Below are 25,657 nucleotides of genomic sequence, written 5' to 3'. Positions count from 1 at the left end.
GCACTAGTCATATAAGCCTCGACTTAAAACTACTAGTGTCCTGTCAGTCATAGACTGAATAAATAAACTCTTTGGTCAAATATGCCTTACTGCCATATAACAGTTTAAGCCCTACAGTATACCTGAATCTAAAAAACAATAACGAGGAAAGTAGCCAGTCCACAAAATATTACATGATTCCATTTATGTTGAAGTATATGATAGGGAAAATGAATCTCTGATCTTAGAAATCAGGATAGTAGTGACATAAGCTCTGGTGAGGATGTGGAGAAAAGGGACCCTGTGCACTGTTGGTCGGAATGTAAATTGGTGCAGCCACTGTGAAAAACAGTGTGGAGGTTCCTCAAAAAACTAAAAATAGAACTAACATATCCAACAATCCCACTTCTGAGTATATGTAAAGGAAAGGAAAACAGGATCTCAAGGAGACAACTGCCCTGCTATATTCTTTGCAGTGTTATTCATAGCAGCCAAAATATGGGAGCGACGTAAGTGGCTATCAGTAATGAGTAGATAAAGAAGATACATACACAGTGGATTATTCAGCCTTAAAAAGAAGGAAATCTTGACATTTTCAACAACATGGATAGACCTCAAGGGGAGTATGCTAAGTAAAATAAGTCAAAGATAAATACTGCATACTGTCACTTATATGTTCAATCTAAAAAAGCCAAACTCCCAGAACAGCATAAAATGGTTATTACTGCGTGACAGAGGGTGGGAGAAATGGGGAGATGTTGATCAGAGGATACAAACTGAGTAAGTTCTAGGGATCCAGTGTACCTCATGATGCTTACTTATGGTTAATAATACTGTGTTGTTAAGAGTGTAGATCTTAAGTATTCTCACCACAAAAAAGAAATGGTAAGTATTTGACATGATGAAGCTATTCACTAATGCTGTGGTGGTAATCAGTTTGCAATATATAAGTTGATCAAATGAACACATTGCATATCTTAAATTTATAATTGTTATATGTCAATTATATCTCAATAAAGTTGGGGAAAATCAGAATAGTAGTTACCCTGCAGGGGTGGAGGTGCCTAGGATTGGCTAGGTGCACAGAGCAGATTATTAAGGTGCTGGAATGTTCTATTTCTTGATCTGAGTGTGGGTTTCATAGCTATTTTCTTTTTTTTTCTTTTTTTCTTTTTTTTTCATAGCTATATTCTGATTCAGAATTTATCATGTACACTTAAGCGCTCTTTTCTGCATATACATTATACTTTAAAAGATTTTTATAAGTGACACTATTAGTAAATATCAATGAATATTGAGTGTGTGAGACAGTATCTCATGTTCATAGTTAAGAAATGTGGAGCAGTTAGGGCATATAAGCTATCATTTTATGAAATGTCAGAATTAAAGTACTTCTGTTGTAAGCTCTGAAGACATGGCCCCTTCTCCTCCCTAAAATCACTTTAATAAGCAATTTTGAAATTATAAGGCACCCAGACTAAGTAAATTTCAAGAAATTTTAGTTATAATCTGGGAATATTTTAAATAGGTCAAAAATTAATTATATTGAATTTTTCAGTACAAGAACCTTTAAAAAAAATATTTTTAGATCTGTTGTCTGTTTTGCTGCTTCCCATATTGCTTGGTCTATTTCTGAACACTACCCAATTTGACAATATCCCTCGAGGAGTATATGGCACTTAATGTGTATTGTTCCCTAGAGGAATCATAAAAGAAAGGAAAGATGCAAATTTTCTCTTGTGATAAAAGAAAATTAATTGAAGAAAAAAAGAGTCTATAATTTAAGGTATAGTTAATTATTGGGAGAAAATCTTACATAATTTTCATATTTATTGATTATATCTTCTTAGTTTAAATACCAGTTATTACTAGCAAAGTTCATAGTCTATGCAGCAGCTTGCATGGCTTATGTTTGTATCATCTTGTTTATACACAATGAATTAAGCTATAGTAATCGTTTTTATGCATTTTCTTCTTATGCTTTCTTTACTTGCTTCAGACTCATCATCAGTTGGCTTTTGAATTCTGTATTAAGATTTTGAAAGAGAAAAAAAAGATTTTGAAAGAAATACTCCAACAAAAAAATGAATTGTATTTTTGTCATAGTGATTCTGCTGCATGGATTACAAACACTCTATCTCCATGCTTGGGTAAACTCCATCAAAAGCACATTATCCTCCTACTTCTGTGGCCAGCTGCCTAATTGTATCTGCTGTAACCACACGCTGTTGGAACATGATACCAATGAAGAACAGAAATGATAAATTACTCCCTGCAGGTGATAGTGATAATGATAATTTTTAATTTCCTTCTTTCTCATAAGGTCTAGTCTGATCTTATTTCATTGGCTGCCATCCTGTTACATACACACATGATGCATTTTCTTTAAAGAAATACTCATCACTCCAAAATACATGAGAAAATTATTTTTATTCCAAGTCATTGTTCTTCAAATAAGCGTGTAATGAACTGCATCTACCTTTGTGTGTCTGGGATAAACAAGCAAAATGTGGCTTAAAACAGATTTTTAAATATTCAGTTTTCACATACTGTGAGGTCTTTTCTTCCTTTTTGTGCAATCCACAAAGAAGAAACAGCTCATTTTGAAAGACTGTATTCTGATGTTTAGGAATATTTAAGATGCACAACAAAGCTACATGCCTGAATTATTTTCCTATATATACTTCAAAGTAATTGTGGAGGTTTCCTACCAAATTACAAATGTGATCAAACTGTCCCAGAAGTTTGCTAAATGTGCGTGTATTTTCCTTTTATTCGCTTTTCTTCTATTATAAGCGTTCTTAATCACCACAGATTCTCTCTTTTCTCAGTCTAAGGACTTTTTAACTAAATTTTTTCTGACAGTGGTGTAAGTCAGTGAAATTTTATTTATTTAACTGTGCCCTTGCCTTTGCATATTAACCCAGCTCCTACAGATATTTTATTTTAATGCTTATTTTCCCCTCAGCAGTTCCCTTTGCCCCTGACAAGATACACACGTGGAACAAAAGAGAAATTTATTCTGTGCTCCAGCCTTCTAACCTATCTGATCTTTTTCAAGCACACGTCAAGCTGTGCTCCAATTATTTATTACCATTGCCTATTAGTCATTATTTTCAATTTCCTGTGATTGTTATTTATTCTTACATTTGAATGACTTCTCAGAGAGAGTAAGTTCATTGAAATTAACATTTGAAAGACCTAGAGATAGGCTGTCAAAGTATTGGTAACAAGATGGTGAAACTAATTGAAAAAATAGTGGCATGTTTATGTTCAGAATAAATAGCTTTGTCCCCAAATCAGCTGACATATACTTGGTTATAATGGCTTTGCAGAAATAAAAACACTAACTGTAGTTCAGTTGGGTTTTATAGACTATGTTTCAAGTTTAAAGTTTTTTCCTCTTTTTTCCTAATATCTTAATTATTAAGGACCACTTATATACACAGGGCAGGGGTGGGTGGAACTCTATCCCTTTCCCTTTCAGTAGCATTCTGTTTGAGGATTAATACCCATTTAAAAACTAGAAATTCCCTTTGGTTTTTTTCAGAGCAAGAGTTTTCTACTTGCTCAGTTATGTGATTCTTTTCGGGTTTAGGAGTGGGCAAGTTGGTTTTTTTTTTTTTAAAGATTTATTTATTTATTTTAGAGAGAGAACATGAGCAGGAGGGGCAGAGGGAAAGGGAGAGAGAATCTCAGGCAGACTCCACACTGAGCACAGAGCCCCATGTGGGGCTTGATCTCACAACCCTGAGTTCACAACCCCCGCCAGAACCAAGAGTTGGTCACTTAACCTACTGCACCACCCAGGCGCCCCAGTTATATGAATCCTAATTGTCTGATGAATAGATTATCTGCACATAATTTTTTACTGCAGGTGAATTTCTTCTCAATGTCTCATGCTTCTGCTTCATGTGTGCTATAGAACTGATTTTGATATTACCCTCCACCAGACCTAATTAGGGAGGTAAATCTGTTTGAGTTGAAGAAACTATGATGCATTTCAGAGCGAACTATAAAGTAGATGTGTCTTCAGATTTATCTTTGTCATATGTCGCTGCCAAATTCTTAAAACCAAAGTGAATTATATCTTTCATTTTTATTTATTCATCTTGAGGCTTACAAACTGTTTTCTTATTGACCCAAACTAAACAGTATTTTTTTCACTGTATTTTTGAGGGCTTGGGAGAAAATGAGTTTCTTCTTTGATTTTTAACTAAATATCATAAATAGTTCAATTTGGGGATTGGAAGACAATTCCAAAATACCTTTGTATTCTCAAATATTTTGATTTTTTAATTTTGTTGTAAACTCATGCATCAGCCTCCCCTCTTCATTAAGACATGTACTCTATTATAATTACACCTATACTACCTAATAATATTGCCAGTCTCTTTTACTAGAGTTAAATATATGATGTTTTACTTTGTGTAGTTTATACGCTTCAGACTTAGATCATATTTTCTGATAATGTCAATTGTTATAGTAATATTATTATATTATAATTGGGAAAACTTGGCATTTTTTTTTCAAATTCATTTAGTTCCTATTACATATTAGATACCGCCCTTGCCCTTGGGGGTACAGAGATAAGTGATTTTTGGGTGTTGCTAAGGGAACTGATACAAAGATAATAGTTGAATTGAATGCCTCTCCATGTAATACTATAGCTCATTTAGTTCAAGTATTAAAAATAATTTATTATCACAGAAGCTGTTCATATTTATGGGAAATATAAATTATAAGTAAGGGTAAAGAATATGAACATTCTAGATCTATCATCCACTTTCAGTAGCTCGGTGAATATCTTTTCAGATATGTACGTATATATTCACATTTGCATAACATATAAGTGCCCATTTTATATTTATGTGTATATATATGGCTAATTTTTACAAATATACTTGATAAATTTTCATGAAATATTTTTTTGAAAGTTTAGAATTACTGGGTCAGTGAGTATATGTATTATATAAATATTTTGATTGAGTCAGTAAACATATACAACAGAAAATTGCACAGATCTTAAGTGTAATTTTATAAAATTGTACAAAGCGAATACCTACCATGTATATATCACTCAGGTGAAGAAAGAGAATATTACTAGGAGTCCAGTAGCCCTCCATGTAACCCTTTCCAGTTTCTGCCACTATTGAAGGGTAACTACTATCCTGACTTATAACACTGTAAGTTAGTTGTGCTGTTTTTGAATTTTCCTTTTTTTTTTTTTTTAAGATTATTTATTTCAGAGACAGAGATTGAGATAGTGACACAGAGCAGGAACAGGGAGGAGAGGGAGAAGCAGGCTCCTCACTGAGCAGGGACCCCAATGTGGGGCTCAGCCACAGAACCCTAGGATCATGACCTAAGCCAAAGGCAGACGCTTAACCAACTGAGCCACCGAGGCACCCCTGAATTTTCTGTATGTGGATAGAATCATAGCCCGTGTACTATTTTCTGTGTGACTTTTTAAAAATACAAATGTTTTGTCATATATATATATATATATATATATATATATATATATATAGCAAATACCCTCAGATTTCTTCATCTTTTGATACTAGAATTATATTATTTTTTTATTGAAGTATAATTAATGTACAATGTCATATTAGTTTTGGATGTACAACATAATGATTCAATGATTCTATACATCACTCAGTGCTTACTATGATAAATGTAGTTACCATCTGTCAGCATACAGCATTATTACAATATTATTGACTATATTCTCTATGTCATACTTTTCATCTCCGTGACTTACTTATTTTATGACTGGAAGTTTGTACCATTTAATCCCATTATCTGTTTTATCCATACCTTCCCACCTCCCTTGAGACAACTGCCAGTTTATTCTCTATTTAAGAGTCTTGGGTTTCTTGTTTGTCTCTGTTTCTTTGTTTTTTAGACTCCACATGTAAGTGAAGTCATGTGGTATTTGTGTTTCTCTAACTTATTTCACTTAGCGTAATACCCTCTAGATCCATCCATGTTGTTGTGAATGGCAAGATTTCATTCTTTTTTATGACTAATATTTATTGTGTGTGTGTATAACCACATCTTCTTTATCCATTCATCTATCAATGGGTACTTCGGTTTCTTCCATATCTTGGCTATTGTAAATAATGCTACAGTAAACACGGGTGCAAATATCTTTTCAAATTAGTGGTTTTGTTTTCTTGGGTAAATACCCAGTAATGGAATTACTGGACCACATAGTATTTCTATTTTTAACTTTTTGAGGAACTTCCATACTGTTTTCCTTTTCCACAGTGGCTACACCAATTTACATTCCCATCAGTAGAGCCCAAATGTTCCTTTTTCTTCACATCCTCGTCAACACTTATTTCTTGCCTCTTTGAGTCTAACAATTATCTCATTGTGGTTTTGATACTAAAATTATTAACTCTCTAATATTAACTTTCTGTTGTGTGTGATGCTTAGAAAGTCTTCTCCACTTCCCAACTTTATAAACACTTGTATATGTTGGGATTTTACTCTTCCTCCTCCTAACCACTCTCCAACCCCCTGCACTGATCTTTGTGATTACATGTGCATACATGGAAAACCCGACCAAATGATGTTATAATTTTTGCCTTAATCATAAGTATTTTAAAGGAATTCAAAGGGAAAAGATGATCTTTTGTGTTTACCAAACTATTAATCATTTCTGTTGTTTTAATATTTTGATGTTTCAGGTTTCCTCTTAGTATTATTGCTCATCAGCCTGAAGAACTGCCCTTAACATTTCTTCTAAATAGTCTTTTGGCAATGAATTCTTTTAGCTTTCCTTTATTTGAAAATGTCTTTATTTTGCCATCATTTCTGAAGGATATTTTTGCTGGATATAGAATTTTGAAAAGTTTTTCCTGCTTCAGTATTTTTTCCTTTTCTATCTGGACCTCCAGTTACATATATGTTAGATGCACAGGTCCTTGAGGCTTTTGCATTTTGCTTGTGTTTTTCCCCTGGTTTTTCAAATTAGACACTTTCTATTGCTCTATTTTCACATTCACTGATTTTTTTTCTCTCTGTCATATCCATTCTGCACTTCAGCCCGCAGTTTTTTGTTTCAGTTGTTGTATTTTTTAATCTAAAATTTCCATTAGTTTTTTTGTTGTGGTTTCTATTTCTCTACAAGAATTCCTATCTTTCACTTAATTTCAGTGTATTTTCTATAACTTCATAACAGCATAGTTATAATTCCTGTTTTAAAGTCTTTGTCTCATAGTACCAGCTTCCAGGTTATCTTAGAGTTGTCATGTGTGGATTATTCTCTTGAAAGCTAGCAATGTTTTCCTGGTTCTTTGTATGTTGAATAATTTTGGACTGTGTTCTGGGTGTTGTGCATGTTATTTTGTATGTACTCTCAGTTGTATTATTATAATCTGGAGAATGTTGTTGATGTTTGGTGTGGGCGGTTAAAGCCAAAACATAAAGTTCTGTCATGGGTGTCTGGGCAGACATGGTTCACATCTCAGTTTCATTCTCTGATATTTGCTATAGTGTTTTGGGTCTCTCATGCACATATGCTGTTTAATGATTAGTCTGACTTGTACAGGTTTTTCAAATCTCTGTTTTGTTCTTGAGATCTATACTTGTTGGTTTAGGTTTTTGAGAGCTGTGCCAGTAATTCAGATTTTAGTTTCATTCTCTCAGCCTTTGTTACATTGATTTGGATCTAACCTGTATAGTTCAGGGGTCAGGCTGAGACACTGCGGATTCATACAAAGAGTTAGGGTTTTTCTCCTCTAAGTTAATTATTCACCGATTTCATAAAGTATCCTGACCACATAATAAGACTAGCTGAATTTAGGAAACTGAAGACTGAAAATTTTAACTAACATTTATTGAGAACCTGCTCTTAAAAAAACCTTGCAATCTGGTAGGGCAACTAATTATAAGATAGTATGGTGGATACTGTGATAGAATTGTATATAATAAGTACATTTTCTCAGCAAATACTTACGTACTGTGGGCCAGGCACTGCTTAGAACACTAAGGTTACAGGGGTGAAGAAGACTGGCACTCAGGGAGAACTCTAAGAAAACAGTTGAATTAGTCTGCAGAGGAATACCAGGAAATCAACTGAAAAAAAGTCATATTTTAGAAATGTTCTGATTAACTATATGGTTTCCTATAATAATCTGTATCTGAGTACTGTGTTGCTTTATATTTGTCTATTTGACAGAATTATACACAGTATTTCGATTCTCTCTTGGTACCTAAAATATAATGAACCTCGGTGTTCAGTATTGAACTTGTTTTGGGCCTAATCCATATTAACCTTACAGATCAATAAAACTTCATATTCTCAACAAAAGCAGCAGAGTACACAAATTAGCTTTATAGTGATTTTTCAATAATCGGTGTCCTGTTTTTAACACTTTATAAGCTTTTTTTAATGCCAGTTTTATTTTTTTATTTTTTTTTAAAGATTTTATTTATTTATTCATGAGAGACACAGAGAGAGAGAAAGGCAGAGACACAGGCAGAGGGAGGAGCAGGCTCCATGCAGGGAGCCCGATATGGGACCCGATCCCAGGACCCCAGGATCATGCTCTGGGCTGAAGGCAGGCACTAAACCGTTGAGCCACCCAGGGATCCCTTAATGCCAGTTTTAAAAATAGATTAAATTAGTTCAATTAGTAAAAGAAAAAAGAATGGTATAATTTAAATCTTAAAAAGAAATGAAAAATTTATTCATGTGAATATTCATATTTTAGAGACCTTTTTGTATTATCACAGTAACCTGTGTTATTTCAGAGGTTCTCCTTTGGTTATATGTTTAAACATAAGTTTTATTTAAGTACTATTAAATATTTTTATTTTATCTTCAGGAAAAAAATATATGACATTTAAAAATTCCATTGATCTCATCACAAAAATATTCATTGTACTTTGCCATGTCTTGAAAAACTGAATAATTTATTGTTATATCATAGAATTAGTTTAATAATTATATTCCTTTTTTTTTTCTTAGGCAATTGCTGGCTACTTTGATATATATTTTGAGAAGAATTGTCACAGCAGGGTAAGTATCATGAGTTTTCTCATAAGAATTAATTATGTGAAATACATTGTATTTTATTTTTGTGCCCCAAGGTGTTTAATCATAAGCATTTTGCTGTTGTAAGCAATTGGAGCTTGTATTTGATGTAGTAGATTAATGTAGCATGATATTAAAAATCTTGTACTTCATCAGATACTTTTGAACTCTACCGATGCAGGTCGTGTTCTCCACGGGCCCCCAGAGTGCCAGAACACACTGGAAACAAACAATATTTCTATTGGAAAAGCCATTTTCGGTTAAAGCAGGTGAGAAAGAAAAGTAAAGGGGGAGAAATGTCTTACTCATTTTGAAGTAAACAATATTCCTTCATTCTACAGTGACTTTTTGTGTGCCCAGTGTATTTGAAGCAGTATAACAGGAGCTAAGATAAGATGTTCTTAGAGCTACATAAATTTTAGATGGAATATCATTTTATTAAAGTAGTGATTTAAAGAAAACTCTTATTTAGATTAGATTTAGAATTCCTGCCTGTTGGGACCCCTGGGTGGCTCAGTGGTTTGCTTCTGCCTTCGGCTCAGGATGTGATCCCAGGGTCCGGGATTGAGTACTGCATCAGGCTCCTTGTAGGGAGCCTGCGTCTCCCTCTGCCTCTCTCTCTCTCGGTCTCTCATAAATAGATAAATAAAATCTTTAAAAAAAAAAAAAAGAATCCCTGCCCATTAAAATGTGCCATAGTATATAGCTTTTATTTTGAGTAACACAAAATAATCCAAAAACTTTACTTTAAACAGTAACTAGTATATACTAAGTTGCAAACATAACTGAGGAGAAATATCACTCATAGAGGTGAAGAGTAAATTAAGTAATTCTGGTGCTCAGTGTATGTGTATAGAGTACTCTGCACTGTCTCCACTGCTCACATCCTACACGGTGCTCAAGGACTGGCCCAACTCTGCATTCCTCTGTGATTGCTCACTCTGATGAGCACCTACAGTTCTTTTTTTTAAATTTTTTTTTTAATTTTTATTTATTTATAATAGTCACAGAGGCAGAGGGAGAAGCAGGCTCCATGCACCGGGAGCCCGACGTGGGATTTGATCCCGGGTCTCCAGGATCGCGCCCTGGGCCAAAGGCAGGCGCTAAACCGCTGCACCACCCAGGGTTCCCAGCACCTACAGTTCTTATGTACACACACAGTTAGCTCCAGAAGTTAGAATTTGATTATGGAATCTTTTTATTTAGATAACTTATTATGTAGAAGTTGTCTTGCTTCACCTTCACTGAAACCTTTAGACTGTATGAAACCTGAATATACACAAACTTCAATAAAAAGATTCTCAACATCAAAAGTAACTCAGGGAGAGAGACCAATTAAAATTCTGTAAGAGACTGTTTCTTAGCCATCAGTACAAGAAAAAACATAAAATTTATCAAGGCGCTTATGCCTGTAATCATGTAGCCACATGGAATTTTCATACTCTTCTCCTGATAGTCATTATTGGTACAACTTTAGGGAACAGTTTGCTACTATGAATATATGTATATATATATATCACTAAAACCACACAGTTATTTTCCTGGACATATATTCTGGACAATCTCCCCTGCAGCCTGTGTACAACAATCTTAACAACAGTATGGTTTGTAGAAGTGAAAAGTTGGAGGCAACCTGAATGTCCATGAACAGAAGATAGATGAATATGGTAGTTGAATACAGTAAAATCTCTGTAACAGATAAATCATATATTTGTGAATATCAGAAGCAACATTAAGCAAAAAAAAAAATGGCAATATGATTCCTACAGTACACTGTTTATATGGAGTTTAAAGACATGAAACAATTACATATACACCCACCAATACTTAAAAGTAAGCAATACTTAAAAGTTATAACTACAGAATTTAGTATAGTGGCTACCCTTGCGAAAGGATAGAACTAGTAGCAGGAAAGGCTTTCAAGTGGATTTGGTGCTATATATCTGAATTATTCCTTTTAGAAATTGAAGGAACTGTGGGAAAATGTTAAGATTTGACAAAACTGAGTGGTGGGTCCAGGGGGTTATTATATTCTCTATATGTTTAAAATATTTCATAAAATTCAGTTATAGTTTGATTTCACTGTTGATGCATAAATGGAATTTAGTAGATGCAAATTAAAAACTCTAGAGTAAAGCCGCACCTTGTTGTCACATTTTCACTTTAAGATTGCAATGCTGTGGAAATAAAACCTTGATGGTGTCATTTTCTCTTTCTCCAAAAAGCTTGAGCATAGCAAAACTGAAGTGCAGCAAGCACAAATGAAATTTTACTACATTTTCATTTTTGTTTGTTTAGTTGTTTTTTGTATAGCTTTGGTATTTGGATTGATATTTAGAAACTTGAAATGTTGCTTTCTTCTTACTATAATCATTTAACAGTCTTAATGGTAGAATTTTATTTATTTATTAAGATTTTATTTATATACTCATGAGAGACACAGGGAGAGGCACAGACATAGGTAGAGGGAGAAGCAGGCTCCGTGCAAGGAGCCCTATATGGGATCCCAGGACTCCGGGATGACGCCCTGAGCCGAAGGTAGACGCTCAACCACTGAGCCACCCAGGCATCCCAATGGAAGAATTGTAAAGGTAGTGCTCTTTCATTCATGTTTTAATCTTGAGGGAGATTTAAGGTAGCATTTGAATTTTATACTACCTAATTACAACAAAATATTATTCTATATATAGTGAAATTTTGAAATCCTGTTTGTTACCTAGCAATCCTTAGACTAACTGATTCAGCTTTTTTAGAATACTATGAAGGAGGTGTGTGATTTTTAACATTGCTTTCCGATACCATCTACATTCTATATTTCTTTCCCTGATATTGTATATGTACTTGTATTTTAATAGTAAGACAAGTACATCACAAAATTTGGAATCCCCTAAAATATAACCAGGAAAGACTTGAAAGGAAAATTTCAAAGTAAGGAAAATGTGGTCATTCTCAGCTATGATACTCTAAAAAGAGATTACATAAGGAAATATAACACTTTTTTTTTAACCCTGCTAATAAGCTTCTGATGGTAGTACTATGAATAGAAGCCAGAAGTTGGGGGGCAGAGTAACTAAAGACATGCTAATCAGAAAAAGCGCTCCAGAAATCTATACACAATGTCCCTTTGAGTTTTAGATGAGTACTAAGATATATAGATGTTGTGGGATGAAATGCCTGAGGTCAAGCAAAGCATTTTGGGCTGCTGTGAACAAATAGTTCTCAGAGTTTTTACCTGGGGCTGTGGGATGTTTTGAGTTTCAGCCTGCTAGAGTGGGGGACTGAAGAGAATCCAGAAGGACCTTAGCTTCATAGTGGGAATAAACTATCCCAAGAGTAAAGGCTAACCTGCGTGCTCCTTAACAAAGCTTAAAAACAAGCCTTAAAGAAAACAAAACAAAACCATACCCAAGTAACTTTAGTGACAACAAAGGAGAACAAAAGACATTGAACAAATGGAAAAAGTAAAAGTCATTGTAAAGGAAGAAATAAAACTGTCATTATTTACAGATAACATGATTGTGTACAGAGAAAATTCTAAGGAATCTTCACAAAAACTACAGAACCAATGAGTATTTAGCAAGATAGAAAATGTCAGTTGATAGAAACAGACCCAGAAATGAGATTAATTAGCACACAAGCATGCTAAAACATACTATAACTGCTTTTATATGAACATAATGAGAATACGAGAAGATATTTAAAATCCAAATGTAACTTCTAGAGATGGAAATTTATAATATATGAAGTGAAAATATTGTTCAGTGTAATTAGCAGAAGAAAAGATCAGTGTTCTTGAAGATGCAGCATAAAATGTTTCCAAAATGAAACAGAAAGAAAAAAGATGTTTTAAAGAAATGAACATATTCTCAGTTACCTGAGGGAAAATATGAAGCACTCTAAATGTGATAAAAGAAGTCCCTGAAAGAAGCAGGGGCAAAAAAAAAAAAAAAAAAAAGAAGAAGAAGAAGCAGGGGCAGAAAAACTATATGTGAAGATACAATAATGGCCAAATTTTTCTTATATTTGATAAAAACTATAACCCATAGATTGAAGAAACTCCGTGAACCCTAGGTAAGATCAATACAAAGAACATAACACCATGACATATTACAAACACATTGCCAATAAATAGTGATAATAATAATAAAAAAAAGTCTTAACCAGAGAAAAATGAAACTGAGGAACAAAGAATAACTTCAGAATATTCTTCAGAAACTGTGTAAACCAGATGATAATCAAATGACATTTTCAAAGCACTAAAAGAAACCATCAACCCAGATTCTATATTTAGAATAAATATATTTCAAAAATCAAGGCTAAATAAAACTTTGCCAGAAGAAAAACACTGCAAGAATTCATCTCCAACAGACCATCAATATAAGATATAGTAAGGTAAGTTCCTTGAGTGAAAGGAAAATATCACCAAGTGGAAACTTGAATCTAAACAAAGGAATGGGAAATGTCAGAGATAGTAAATGAGGGAATCCCTGGGTGGCTCAGCAGTTTAGCACCTGCCTTTGGCCCAGGGCGTGATCCTGGAGCCCCAGGATCGAGTCCCACATCAGGCTCCCGGCATGGAGCCTGCTTCTCCCTCCTGTGTGTGTGTGTGTCTCTCTCTCTCTCTATCATAAATGAATAAATAAAAATAAATAAATAAATAAAAGATTTTAAAAAAAGAAATAGTAAATGAGTTCATGAAAAAGACGTTTTCCCATTTTTTTTATTTTGTAAAAGATAATCGACTATTTAAAGCAAAAAATAATGCTTTTTTGGTATTTCAAAACATATGGAAACATAAAATATATGGCAGTGATCAAAATTAATGAGAAGATGGAAATACATTAAGTTCCTACACTGTACATGAAGCAATTTTTAATGGTAACTTATGATAAATTAAATATATACATTGTAAACACCAGAGGAACAGATTTTTAAAAGTTTAAATTAAGCCACAAATTCTCAACAAAAGACTAGCAAATTGAATCTAGCAATATTTGAAAAAAAAGAACAACATACTATGACCAAGTAGGGTTTAGTTCAGGAATCCAAGACTGATTCAGTAGTTTAAAATTTTAAAATATTTTAGAATCATTTAATGCAATCAACCATGTTAACAATCTAAAGAAGAAAAACCACGTGGTCACATCAATGGATGCAAAGAAAAAAAAAGCATTGAACAAAATTCAATATCTAATCACGATAAATACTGATAGCATACTAGAAATAAAAGAGAATTTCTTGAACCTGATAGAAGGCATCACACAGGGATGCCTGGATGGCTCAGTGATTAAGCTCTGCCTTTTTCTCAGGGCATGATCCCAGGGTCCTGGGTTCAAGTCCTGCATTGGGCTCCCCACAGGGAGCCTGCTTCTGAGAACTCTGCCTGTGTCTCTCATGAATAAGTAAATAAAATATTGTTTTAAAAAAAAGCATCCACACAAAGTCCACAGCTAGCATCATAATGAATGGAGCAAAATAATACTTTCCTTCTGTTTGGCACAAGGCAAGAATGTTTGCGTTCACCACTCCTATTCTCATATATTGGAAGTGTTAGCCAGTGTGATAAGAAATGGAAAAAGTAAAAGTCATTGTAAAGGAAGAAATAAAACTGTCATTATTTACAGATAACATGATTGTGTACAGAGAAAATTCTAAGGAATCTACACAAAAACTACAGAACCAATGAGTATTTAGCAAGATAGAAATTGACAAGCTGATTCAAAAATTTGTATGCCAATGAGAAAGACCTAGAATTTTCCCAAGAGTCATTTTGGAATCCTTACACTAGGTGGTTTCTAAACTTTAGATAGTAAAATATTATGCCATAGATAGACATAGAGATTAATATAACAAATATTATTAATATAACAAATAGAGAATCCAGAAATAGACCCACTTTTGTATAGTTAATTAATTATATTTTTCAAAGGGGCAGTGTAATTCAGTGGGAAAATGATAATCTTTTCAAGAAATGGTGCTTAGAACATCTAAATTTTGTACAGAAAATAATCTCAATGCTTACCTTATACGCTATACAAAAACCACTCTAAATGGGTCATAAACCTAAATATAAAAGTGTAAAACTGCAAAACTTCTAGAAAAAGGTAACATAAGAGATAATCTTTGAGACTTAATGGTAGGCAGAAATTTACAAAGGTTAGATAATGGTAAAACTCATTGGAACTGCACATAAAAGTGTGCACATTTTACTCTTTGTAAATTATGCCTTACTAAAGTTAATTAAAAAAACAAAAAACCCTCCTGGGACTGTCCATATTTCCAGGATAAAATCCAAATTCCTTACGATGGCCCTTTACAATGTGACCATTTTTCATCATTTCCATTCCCACTCTGTTATACCCCACACATAATAACCCCATCATACGCTCCAGTTCATATGGACTTATACAGACTACTCATTTTTTAGCTAACTCTCCTATCTTTTCTTATTCCTTGGTTTGTCTAAGATAGTCTACTTAGAAAACTTTTTTGACCTCTTTCACTTGATAAATTTCAATTTTCTCTTTATTGTCCAGCTGATTTCTGTAATCTTTCCTCACCTTAGAAAATTAATTGCTGTCTTTGTTCTCCTCAGTCAGTTCATGCATACATCTGTGTTATCACATCTCAGTATACTGTGATAAAGGCTTCTAAGAAATGATGACTTGTCTTTCTCACTCCTTTTTGATATAATATTTGCCATATTGTAAATATTTTGTTGAATATACAAATAAGTATAGTAATATGCATTGTCATTGAAATCTAATTTCCTCTTACCACCTTGGGTGACATCATGCCATAGGCATTTACTAGCTGTTTTATTTGGTTGTCCCATTTTGTCAACTCCAGTGTTCTCAAAAATTTTGTCATGCTATTGAACTTGAATAGATTGGTATTCAAATTTATCTTGGCATGGTTGAAGAGTTCTCTGTAATTGGGTTTAATTAAAACTAAAAGTAGTTTTTGACTTATCAGAATCTAAAATTATTAGATAAAATTAAAGCCAAGAGTGTCTAATCAGAATAATTTACTGTGTATATAAACCCATCTTGGTATCCAGAAAGTAATCTGATAAGATTTTTTAAATAAGATATTATAAATATGCCTTTCATTATGCTGCCTAGAGTGTGGGATTTAGGGGCATGCGTGTGAATATCTTCAATAATGGTAAATCTCTTTTTCTACACTTCTGCATAGACTTGATATTTAGAAAGTAAGAAAGACATTGTGAATAGGGAATTTCTCAGTCTAAGAATTGTACATTTGGCCAAAAGCAAAATGGAACTATAAAATAATGAGCCTGAGTTTGTTTTGTTTTGGTGTTTGGTTTTTTTATTTTATTTTATTCACAACCTAGATCAAAAAATATTTCAGAAGAAATGCTGTCAACATTTGAGCACTTCCAGCATTCTGGGAGTAACAAACCACCCTCCCAAAGTGAATATTTTTAAAGTAGTTAACCTCCTTTAAATTTTAAATTCAGTGTGTTTTTCCCCTCTCTTTTAATGTACAATTTTATTGTACAAACATATGTGGATGGCCGTGTTTACTTTAAAAATCCAGATCTTTTTCATGTAATTTGGCTTTAAAAATGTGACTAAAATCAGGCTATTTATTTCTCTTTCTCTATATGTATCTAGTAAGCTTCTATATGATGGAAAATCCATTTCTCTTTTCTCTTTCATTCTTTAACTCTAAGCTGTAATAGTGATAATAATGATTTTTAAATTTTTCCCCCTTCTGGGAAAATGAAATTTCATTGCTCTGGAAGAAATTAATTTTAAAAAGCCACTAGAACAGAATTGAAATGAAATCAATTTTGTTCTTGATTGAACTGCAGTACTGCTTTGTGGTACTAATGGCCGTCTGCTGACGATAAAAACAAGGTGATACAGCTCAGCTCCACAGAGAGTGTCCTTTGCAGCTCTCACCACAGTATACATGCTTAACGGCATCAGTCATTTTATATCTATTTGACACTGATTAATTACTGCGATCCATTCTGGTATTACCGCCACTGCCTTGGCACTTTTGTCAGGCCTAAACAATTGACAAGAGTTCAGCAGTGTGAATTATGTATTTATTACTGTGACCCTTTCTGCTATTTAATTTAACTTAAATAAGTGTTGTTTGCACCCTCATTTTGAAATTAAGATTTTTATAGAACTAATTACTTTGCTTATATTTCTTTTTTTAAGACATGAAAATTACCATATTAGCTTATAAGGTAATTACTATTATGACTTGAATTATTCAGATGTTTTATTTAATATTGATGCTTAAATTTTTTTCTTCAATGAAATTTAACAAAAATCCATTACTAGTTCATCTTGACTTGTGCCATATTTCTAAGTTGATGTCTACATAGAAGTCTTAAATTGAAAAAAAAAAAAGTCTTAAATTGTATCCTTTAAACTCTTTTTTTTTTTTTTTTTTGGTATCCTTTAAACTTGAAGAATTTGATGACCTGCCTCATAAGCTACATAGAACATTTCCATTTTGATCCTTATACCAAGGATTGAATAGAACATTTACAAACAAGCCAATTTACATTTTTAATAACTCCAAGGCACCTAAATCAAACAGCAGCCACTATTAGAGGACATGCACTAAAAAGAAACATTTGCAGCAATACCTCATATACATCAACAAAATCACTAACATATATGCACACAGGATTTTTTTTTAGATGGTTAAACTTTGGAAGTAATACTCATTACCACTGATAATCACTAAAATTCAATCAAAGCCGTCAGATTCTGGTGGTGGTTTATCTAAATAACAAAAAGGCGCCCCAAGTTACTTTTCTTTCTTTAGATTATCTTGCTTTGTAGAATTTTGCTTTCATTTTTGTACAATCAAGCCTTAAAACCTTACCTTTTGGTTTCTGACTTTAGTTTCATACTGAAAAAAAAAATTGTATTACTATTCTATTGAATTCTTTCCTTAATGACTTAAAATGCCCCCCTTACCGTGTATTAAATCACCATAATAGATCTTCCAGTTTCTCTACTATATTTCATTTATTTATGAGTTAGTTTATTCCTAAGCTACCACATTTATTAAACAGTTTTCTTCTGTAATATGCATACAATAAAAATTCACATATCTTCATTGTATATTTTGATGAGTTTTGACAAATGTATGCACGATCCTAATCAAGATAAAGAATATTTACATCATTGTAAAAAGTTTCCTCCTTGATCCCCTAAGTGGTTAGTCATTTCCAGCTCCAGTCCCCAGACCAAGACAACCATTGATCTGCTTTCTATCAGTATATTCACATTACTAATACTAAGGTATTAGTATTCTTTTAAAATTTTATATCAAAGTTATCATATAGAATTGTACTCTGGCTTCTTTGCTTAACATATTTTTGAGGTTCATCTGTGTATCAGTAGTTCTTTTTATTTTTAAATAATATTTATATGAGCATACCACAGTTTACTTAAAGCATTCACTTGCTGCTAGACTTTGGGTTGTTTCCAAATAGGGGCCATTATGAATGAAGTTGCTACAAACATTCATATAAAAACATGTCTCTGTTTGGACATACATTTTCATTTCTCCTAGATACTTAGGAGTAAAATTATTAGGTCTTATGGTAAGTATATATTTAACTTTATAAGAAACAAGCAAATTTTTTCAAAATTACTGCATTATTCAATGTTCCTACCACCATGGTGAGTTCAGCTGCTCCACATCCTTGTCAGCACTTATAAAAAAATAAATCTTAAAAAAAATAAAAATTAAAAAAAATAAATCTTTGCTACCCTAATATCATGAAATTTTTCATATATGTTCTTTCTAAAAATGTTATAGTTTTGCCTTGTACATATAGGTCAATAATGTGTTTCCTGTTAATTTTAAGAGTAATAGTTCATTTGTTCCCAAATGTACATTAGGCTGTTTCTTCATCATTTCTTGAAAAGTCTATCCTTTTCCAATTTAATTATTTGGCTCCTTAGTCAAAAACTAATTGACCATATATGTATAGGTCTATTTCTGACCTGTTTGTTCCATTGATCCGTGTATCTGTCCTTATGCCAGTTAGACACTGTCTTTATAAGGTGATATAAGTCCTCAGACTTTGTTCTTTTTCAAAATTGTTTTCATTATTCTAGATGAATTAAATTTCCATATAAATTTTAAAATCAAATTGTTAATTTCTGCAAAAAAAAAAAGCTTGCTAAGATTTTGATTGGAACTGTTTTGAATCTGTAGATTACCTTGGGGAGAACTTTCATCTTAACAGTATTGTTTGTGCCTTTCATCCACAAGCAGAATGTATCTCCCCATTTACAGTTGACCATTGAACAACATGGCCAACCTCCCACACAGTCAAAAATCTACATGTAATTTCGGACTCCCCAAAGTCTGAACTACTGATAGCCTCCTGTTGACCAAAACCTCCCACAAGCAGTTGGTTAATACTTATTTTGTATATATATCTATTATATAGTGTATTCTTACAATAAAGCAAGCTAGAGAAAATGTTAAAAACATAAGAGAAAATGCATTTACAGTAGTACATGTAAAAAATCCACGTGTAAGTGGACCCATGCAGTTCAAGTCTGTGTCATTCAGGGGTCTACTGCACTTTGATTATCTTTAGCACTGTTTTGTAGTTTTATGTGACTAAATATTATACATATGTTACATGTATCTCAAATGTTACATGCTTTTTTTGATGCTGTTGTAAAAGCTCGTGGGCTTTTATTTCAATTTCTAATTCCATATTGCTAGTATATAGAAATGAAATTTTTATATTAACTTTAGATCCTAAGATTGCAAACCGTCCTACAGTTCTGGTTGCTTTTTTTGCATATTAGAATTTTCTGTGTGTAAGACCATGTGGTCTGCAAATAAAGACTGTTTTGCTTCTTTTTACCTGCCCCTTCCCCCCAAGCTATATCCTTTTTTCTTCCTTCCCCACACATTCATGCCTGACTAGTACATCTGGTGGAATATGAATTAGAGTTGGTCAGAATGATCATCCTTCCCTCAGTCCCAATCTTAGGAAGAACACATTCAGTCTTGTAACATTAAGAATGTTATCTGTGGGGTGCTGGGTGGCTCAGTCGTTTAAGCAGCAGTCTCTTGGTTTTGGCTCAGGTTATGATCTCAGGATCCTGGAATCAAGCCCAGTGGGGAGTCTGCTGGAGATTCTCTTTCTCCCCCTCCCTTTGCCCTTCCTCCCACATGCTCGCTCGCTCTCTTTCTCTCTAAAATAAATAAATAAATCATTTTTCTTTCTTTTTGAAGACTGTAATCTAGAGTCTCTCATAGATTCCCTTTATCAGCTTGAAGAAGATTCCTTCTATTGCTAGCTTGCTGAAAGTTGCTATAAATTAATTTTGTCAGATGTTTTTTCTGTATTTTATGAGACGGTAATATTTTTTTCCCTTTAGTCAAAGGATTTTTGAATCTTTGTTTATGAGGGATATTCATCTGCAGTTTTCTTTTAATGAATTTATCTTGTTTTGGTATCAGGGTAGTGCTGTCCAGAAAAGATGTGTTGGGGAGTATTCCTTCCTTTATTTTTTTAAGAATTTATATTTGGTATTATTTTTCCTTAAACATTTGATAGACTTCACCAGTTAAGACCTCTGTGCCTGTTTTCTTTGTTTTCTAATGTAAGCATTTAAAGTTATAAACTTTTCCTCTAAGCACTATTTGAATTATAGGCCACATATTTTTATATGTCGTGATTCATTATTATTCAGATCAAAATGCTGCCTAACTTTGTGATTTTTATTTTGATTTATGGAATAATTTAGAAGTCTTTGTTTAATTCCTAAATGGGGATTATTCAAGTATCTTTAACTTTTAATTTTATTCAGTTTTGGTCAGAGAACATAATCTATATGATTTCTTAATGTTTATATTAAAATTGGGGGATCCCTGGGTGGCTCAGTGGTTTAGCGCCTGCCTTTTTGGCCCAGGGCGCGATCCTGGAGTCCCGGGATCAAGTCCCGCATCGGGCTCCCGGCATGGAGCCTGCTTCTCCCTCTGCCTGTGTCTCTGCCTCTCTCTCTCTCTCTCTCTCTCTCTCTATCATGAATAAATAAATAAAATCTTTAAAAAAAAAAAACCACCTTAACTAAATAAATTTTTAAAAATAAATAAATATATTAAAATTTGTTTTATGACCCAGCATATGTAGATGTAATCTGTCTTGGTTCTGTAGATGTCAACCAGGTCCAATTGGTTAATAGTGTGTTAAGTCTTCCATATTCTTTCTGGTTTTGTATGTAGTTGTTAGGTGAAATTTCCAGTGGTAATTGCAGATTGTCTGTGACTTCCTATGGTTCTCTCAGATTTGCATCATGCGTTTTGAAACTCTGTAATCACACAGTCATACATACATAAAAGTCATTATGTCTCTTTACTAATTGAATGGTCATTTTGGAATGTGTCTCTTTACCTCTGATTATATATTTTTTTCCTGAACTGACCTTTGCCTGAAATTAATACTGCCATTTCAGACTCTCTATTATTAGTACAAAATTACATTATATAGAATATTTCTCCTTCCTTTTACTTTGGCCCTGTCTTTATATTCAAAGAATATTAAACATATTACAGTTAATGTTATTATCGTGATACTAAATTTAATTCTATCATTTGCTGTTTTGTTTTTGCTGTATCCCGTCTATCATTTATTCCTCCTCTTACCTTTTTTTTTTTTTTTTTTGGATTGATATATCTCCACCCTTGGCTAATTAACTACATGTGTTGGATTTGTTTTTATAACTGTTGCTCTAGAGTTCCAGCATGTATTTTTAGCTTTGCCACAGATTACCATTAAACAATAGTATACCATTTCATTTATACTTTTAAGACTCTTTCAGTAATTTACTTCCATTTACCCCCTCTGTTTCTCTGAGCTATTGTTATAATAAAAAATTTCACTTCCCCACATGGTGTTGTACATGTATTGTTCTCCAATACATTGTTATTTTTGCTTTAAATATTCTATTATAAGTTAAAATTGTTCATTTTTTAATCTACTTTGTTCAAAAATGACATAAAATTGCCCTAAAAATTAATCCTATTAATTTTTTTGAGTTAGTGAAACATCTCACATCAAAAAAAGAAAAATATTAAGGGTACATTATTACATTTCTGCTAGACTATATTCCTTGAGTTTTTAAACACATCTTTTGCCTTTCTTCTATAGGTGAAGCCTTGAAAGGAAAGATCACAGTCCACAAGAATAAGAAAGATCCACGTTCTCTCATTGTGACTCTCACATTGAATAATTCAACTCAAACTTACGGTCTCCAGTGAAAAAGCTACAAAAGCACAACTAACTTTCGGTTCTTACTGTGAGGGTGGGATATGGATAGGGGGTGGAAAGAGAGTTTTTTGGTGAACATATGGATGCTGGATCCTTCGAATGAGCCTCCTCAATAGGAGCCTCCTCTAATGTGCCTCCTCAGAGACACATGGTAGGAATCTGATAAAATTCAGTTTAGAAAGGGAACCAACTGATCCTAGTGGACCACCTACATAATCAGTCTTCGAAGTCTAGTCAGCAAGATTTTACTAAATGTAACCCCTACATTGAGGTTAGCTATATTGGAAACCATTTAAATAGGCCTAAATATGAAACAGAGATAGTCTTCTGTTATTTTTAATGTTTCTTACTATAAATTTTAAACACCAGTAACTGATCAGTTACTTGGATAATGTTTTATTCAATTAGTAACTATACACAAGCTATTATACATTTTATTGCAGATTTCTACCCTGAAGAGTAGTTTTTCATTGTATTATTTGCTAGAATATCAATATAATTAAAGAGCAAGTGGGAGAGACTAAAATATGGAAAAGAGCATCACACAAATAATATTTGAAAGACAGCTTAGTTGATCATGCTCTAGTTCTGAATGTTTCATTTTGTAGCTTCTTTCCTCTTTGCGAATATTCTTTTGCTATATAGTTTTCTAGTACTATCCAGGAAATCTAACTTCAATACATTTATCCTAGGTTTCATACAAGTTTTTAAAGGGAAAAATAAGTACTTATTTACTAATATGACTTTTTCACACCAAATTTATGTGCAGAGTTAAACATGTAACTGATAATATACTTATAGTTGTGTTATTTATAGTTGTTGACTCAATTTGAAATGCAGAATAGAAAATATTCAATAAAATGTGTACAACCATTAGCATTATAAAATGGTATTTTTAACATATAAAGTCTTTTATAAAATCAGAAGCATTTAAAACAAGTCTTAAAGGAATCATCTTTAAGAAAATAAGGATTTAAGGACAGCTGGGTCATATAGTTTTCAGTTCAACAGCTAGTTCTTTTTCAAAATAAGACATACACAAGACATACATAGCATAGTGTTGAGCAGTACAAGCTCTGGAGTCCGTTTCTAGGTGCAGGCTCTGGTGACAGCTCATACTTGCTGTCTGGCCTTAGTCCTGTTCCTTAACCTCTCTCTCCCTCTATGAATGTGCCAGTTTATGAGTTAATACATTTCAACTACTTCAACCGGTGCCAGACACCTAGAAGACACTTAGTAAGGTGATGGTATCGTCATCATGCAGTCAAGGATCCCTTTCATGGAATATGTGGTATCTACATTAGATTTTTTGGGAATTGTTCCCTCATCAAATACTACCCTTAAGTACATGAATGTGTGGGGAGATTTCAAGGAAATTAATATAGCAAAAACTATTCAAAAATTGTCTTTTGGTCTTACAGAACTGGACTTGTAGCAATGGGAAAATTAACCCCTTCAAATGATGTGTTTTAGACCATAGTCTCTTAAGTCTTCTTCTATAAGCATGATTTGTTTTCACGGAGTTAAAACCAACCAGCTTGTATTTGAATTTAGAATATTACTAGAAATGTGTGGTGCTGATAATATACCTCAAAGTACTTTAAATTTTGTCTGGAATGATTTCATGTACAAATTCGAGTATGGTAAGGCGATAAGAATAAGGAAGATTTCCATAAAAAGATTTCATGACTATTTAAAGTAACCAAAAACCATCTATTTTGTTTTGTTTTTATTTCATGTAAGTGCATACCAAATATTTTTTACTATTTAAAAAAGTATTTCCCAAACTGATATTTTTGAAAACTCTTGTTTGATTTGTATAGGATTTTCACCCAATGGCTCCTTTGATTTTCTCCTGGTTATAAATAACCCAACTATAGTTGGTAGATCTCTGTTCTTTTCCATTTGCCTTCCTAGGCTAAAACATCCTAATGTGTGTGCCTAAACATTTTATGAGAATAGGAGAGTCCAAATGTTAGCTCTTCAATTAGAATTTCAGCTGTTAAACTGCTACAAATAATTAAAAACTTCCTAGCCCTTGACAATGATAAATACACTATCCTTTCATGCTGTGGCATATACACATATATGGAGAGCAAACTACTCTGTTCCAAGGATTTTATTTCATTTCCATTAAAAGAATACATTTTTCCTCCTATTTTTCTTTGTGATAATTGTTCTTTTGTAATGTGTGGGATTTATCCAAACAGTCCTCTCTATTCACTAGAACAGTATTTTCCAAACAGAGCATTTTTGAAGGAGTGTTTCAACAACTCTTGAGGGGATACCGCGTGGGACAAAGTGGTCCAACAAGGAACCTCAGCTGCTAGGAACACTGTGAAATAAATGAGGGAGCTGTCATTTCACTTTGAAATAATCCCTGTTTGAGAGGGAGGGCAAGTAATTCTGGTCCTACAGAGTTATTTGCTTTCTTACCACTTAATCTAGACTAACCAATGTGGTCCACCTGTGTTTTTCATTATTCTACCCTTCTCTCTTTTTAAAGTGGAATATCTAAACTGTATTCTGTGAAGTTACCGACTAGAAATCAGCTCATAGTAATACCATCAGTCAGCTCTCAAGTGGAGCAAGTGTGCTTATAGTACTGCTAAGAACTTTGAATAGGAAAGATTAAAACAAGATGATACATCACTTAAGCTACTTCCAGTCATGCCAGAAATGGTCATTTAAGCTGCTTGGCTATAGCATAGATCCAAAACATCTAGGGTTTCAGATTTTTCTGTGAAGAGTATCTCAAAGACATATTAAATATACAGTACTGTCAAGAATTTGAATCTGTGATGAAAGGCAAGTTCAGTGAGATAGCTGAGGTCAAGCATTGCCTGCTGTGGGTTGGCAAACTTTTAGCCTGGGGCCAAATCCACCCCATTGCCCATTTTGATAAAGTTTTATTGGACGTAGAGATCGCCAATAGTGTAGGTAGAGTATTTCTTCACAAGATTCCTTAATGGCCTTGGCAGAAAATATATACACAAGGGAACACATTACAAAGACTATAGTTCTTACAAATATGGAGCTAAGCAACTGGATGTACTTCATTTATGAGACTTAGAGGATTAACCAAGACTTAATTTAAAATACATATATAGACATATATAAATGCATATATATATAAATGCATGTATATATAAACGCATATATATATATATATATATATAAACACCTGGGTGGCTCAGTGGTTGAGCGTCTGCCTTTGGCTCAGAGCATGATCCTGGTGCCCTGGAATTGAGTCCCGCGTCGGGCTCCCTGTGGGGAGCCTGCTTCTCCCTTGGCCTGTGTCTCTGCCTCTCCTTCAGTCTCTC

General features: G+C 33.3%; 1 protein-coding gene across 3 annotated transcripts in view; it reads left to right on the top strand.

Annotated features, from left to right (window-relative positions):
* The window catches only part of PRMT3 (protein arginine methyltransferase 3), a 124,380-nt gene extending 99,888 nt beyond the window's left edge, over positions 1 to 24,492 (top strand). For all 3 annotated transcript variants that reach the window (XM_072793776.1, XM_072793777.1, XM_072793778.1), the window contains 3 exons: positions 8,966 to 9,016; positions 9,213 to 9,300; positions 22,215 to 24,492. In XM_072793776.1, coding sequence (XP_072649877.1) covers positions 8,966 to 9,016; positions 9,213 to 9,300; positions 22,215 to 22,324 — 249 coding nt within the window. In that variant the 3' untranslated portion in view covers positions 22,325 to 24,492. The remainder of the gene's footprint in view (positions 1 to 8,965; positions 9,017 to 9,212; positions 9,301 to 22,214) is intronic.
* Positions 24,493 to 25,657: the final 1,165 nt, after the last annotated feature.

The sequence above is a fragment of the Canis lupus genome, chromosome 23 (genome assembly GCF_048164855.1).
Source record: "Canis lupus baileyi chromosome 23, mCanLup2.hap1, whole genome shotgun sequence".
Lineage (NCBI taxonomy): Eukaryota > Metazoa > Chordata > Mammalia > Carnivora > Canidae > Canis > Canis lupus.
Note: the sequence above shows the minus strand (reverse complement) of the source record. Positions and strands in the feature narration are given on the sequence as shown.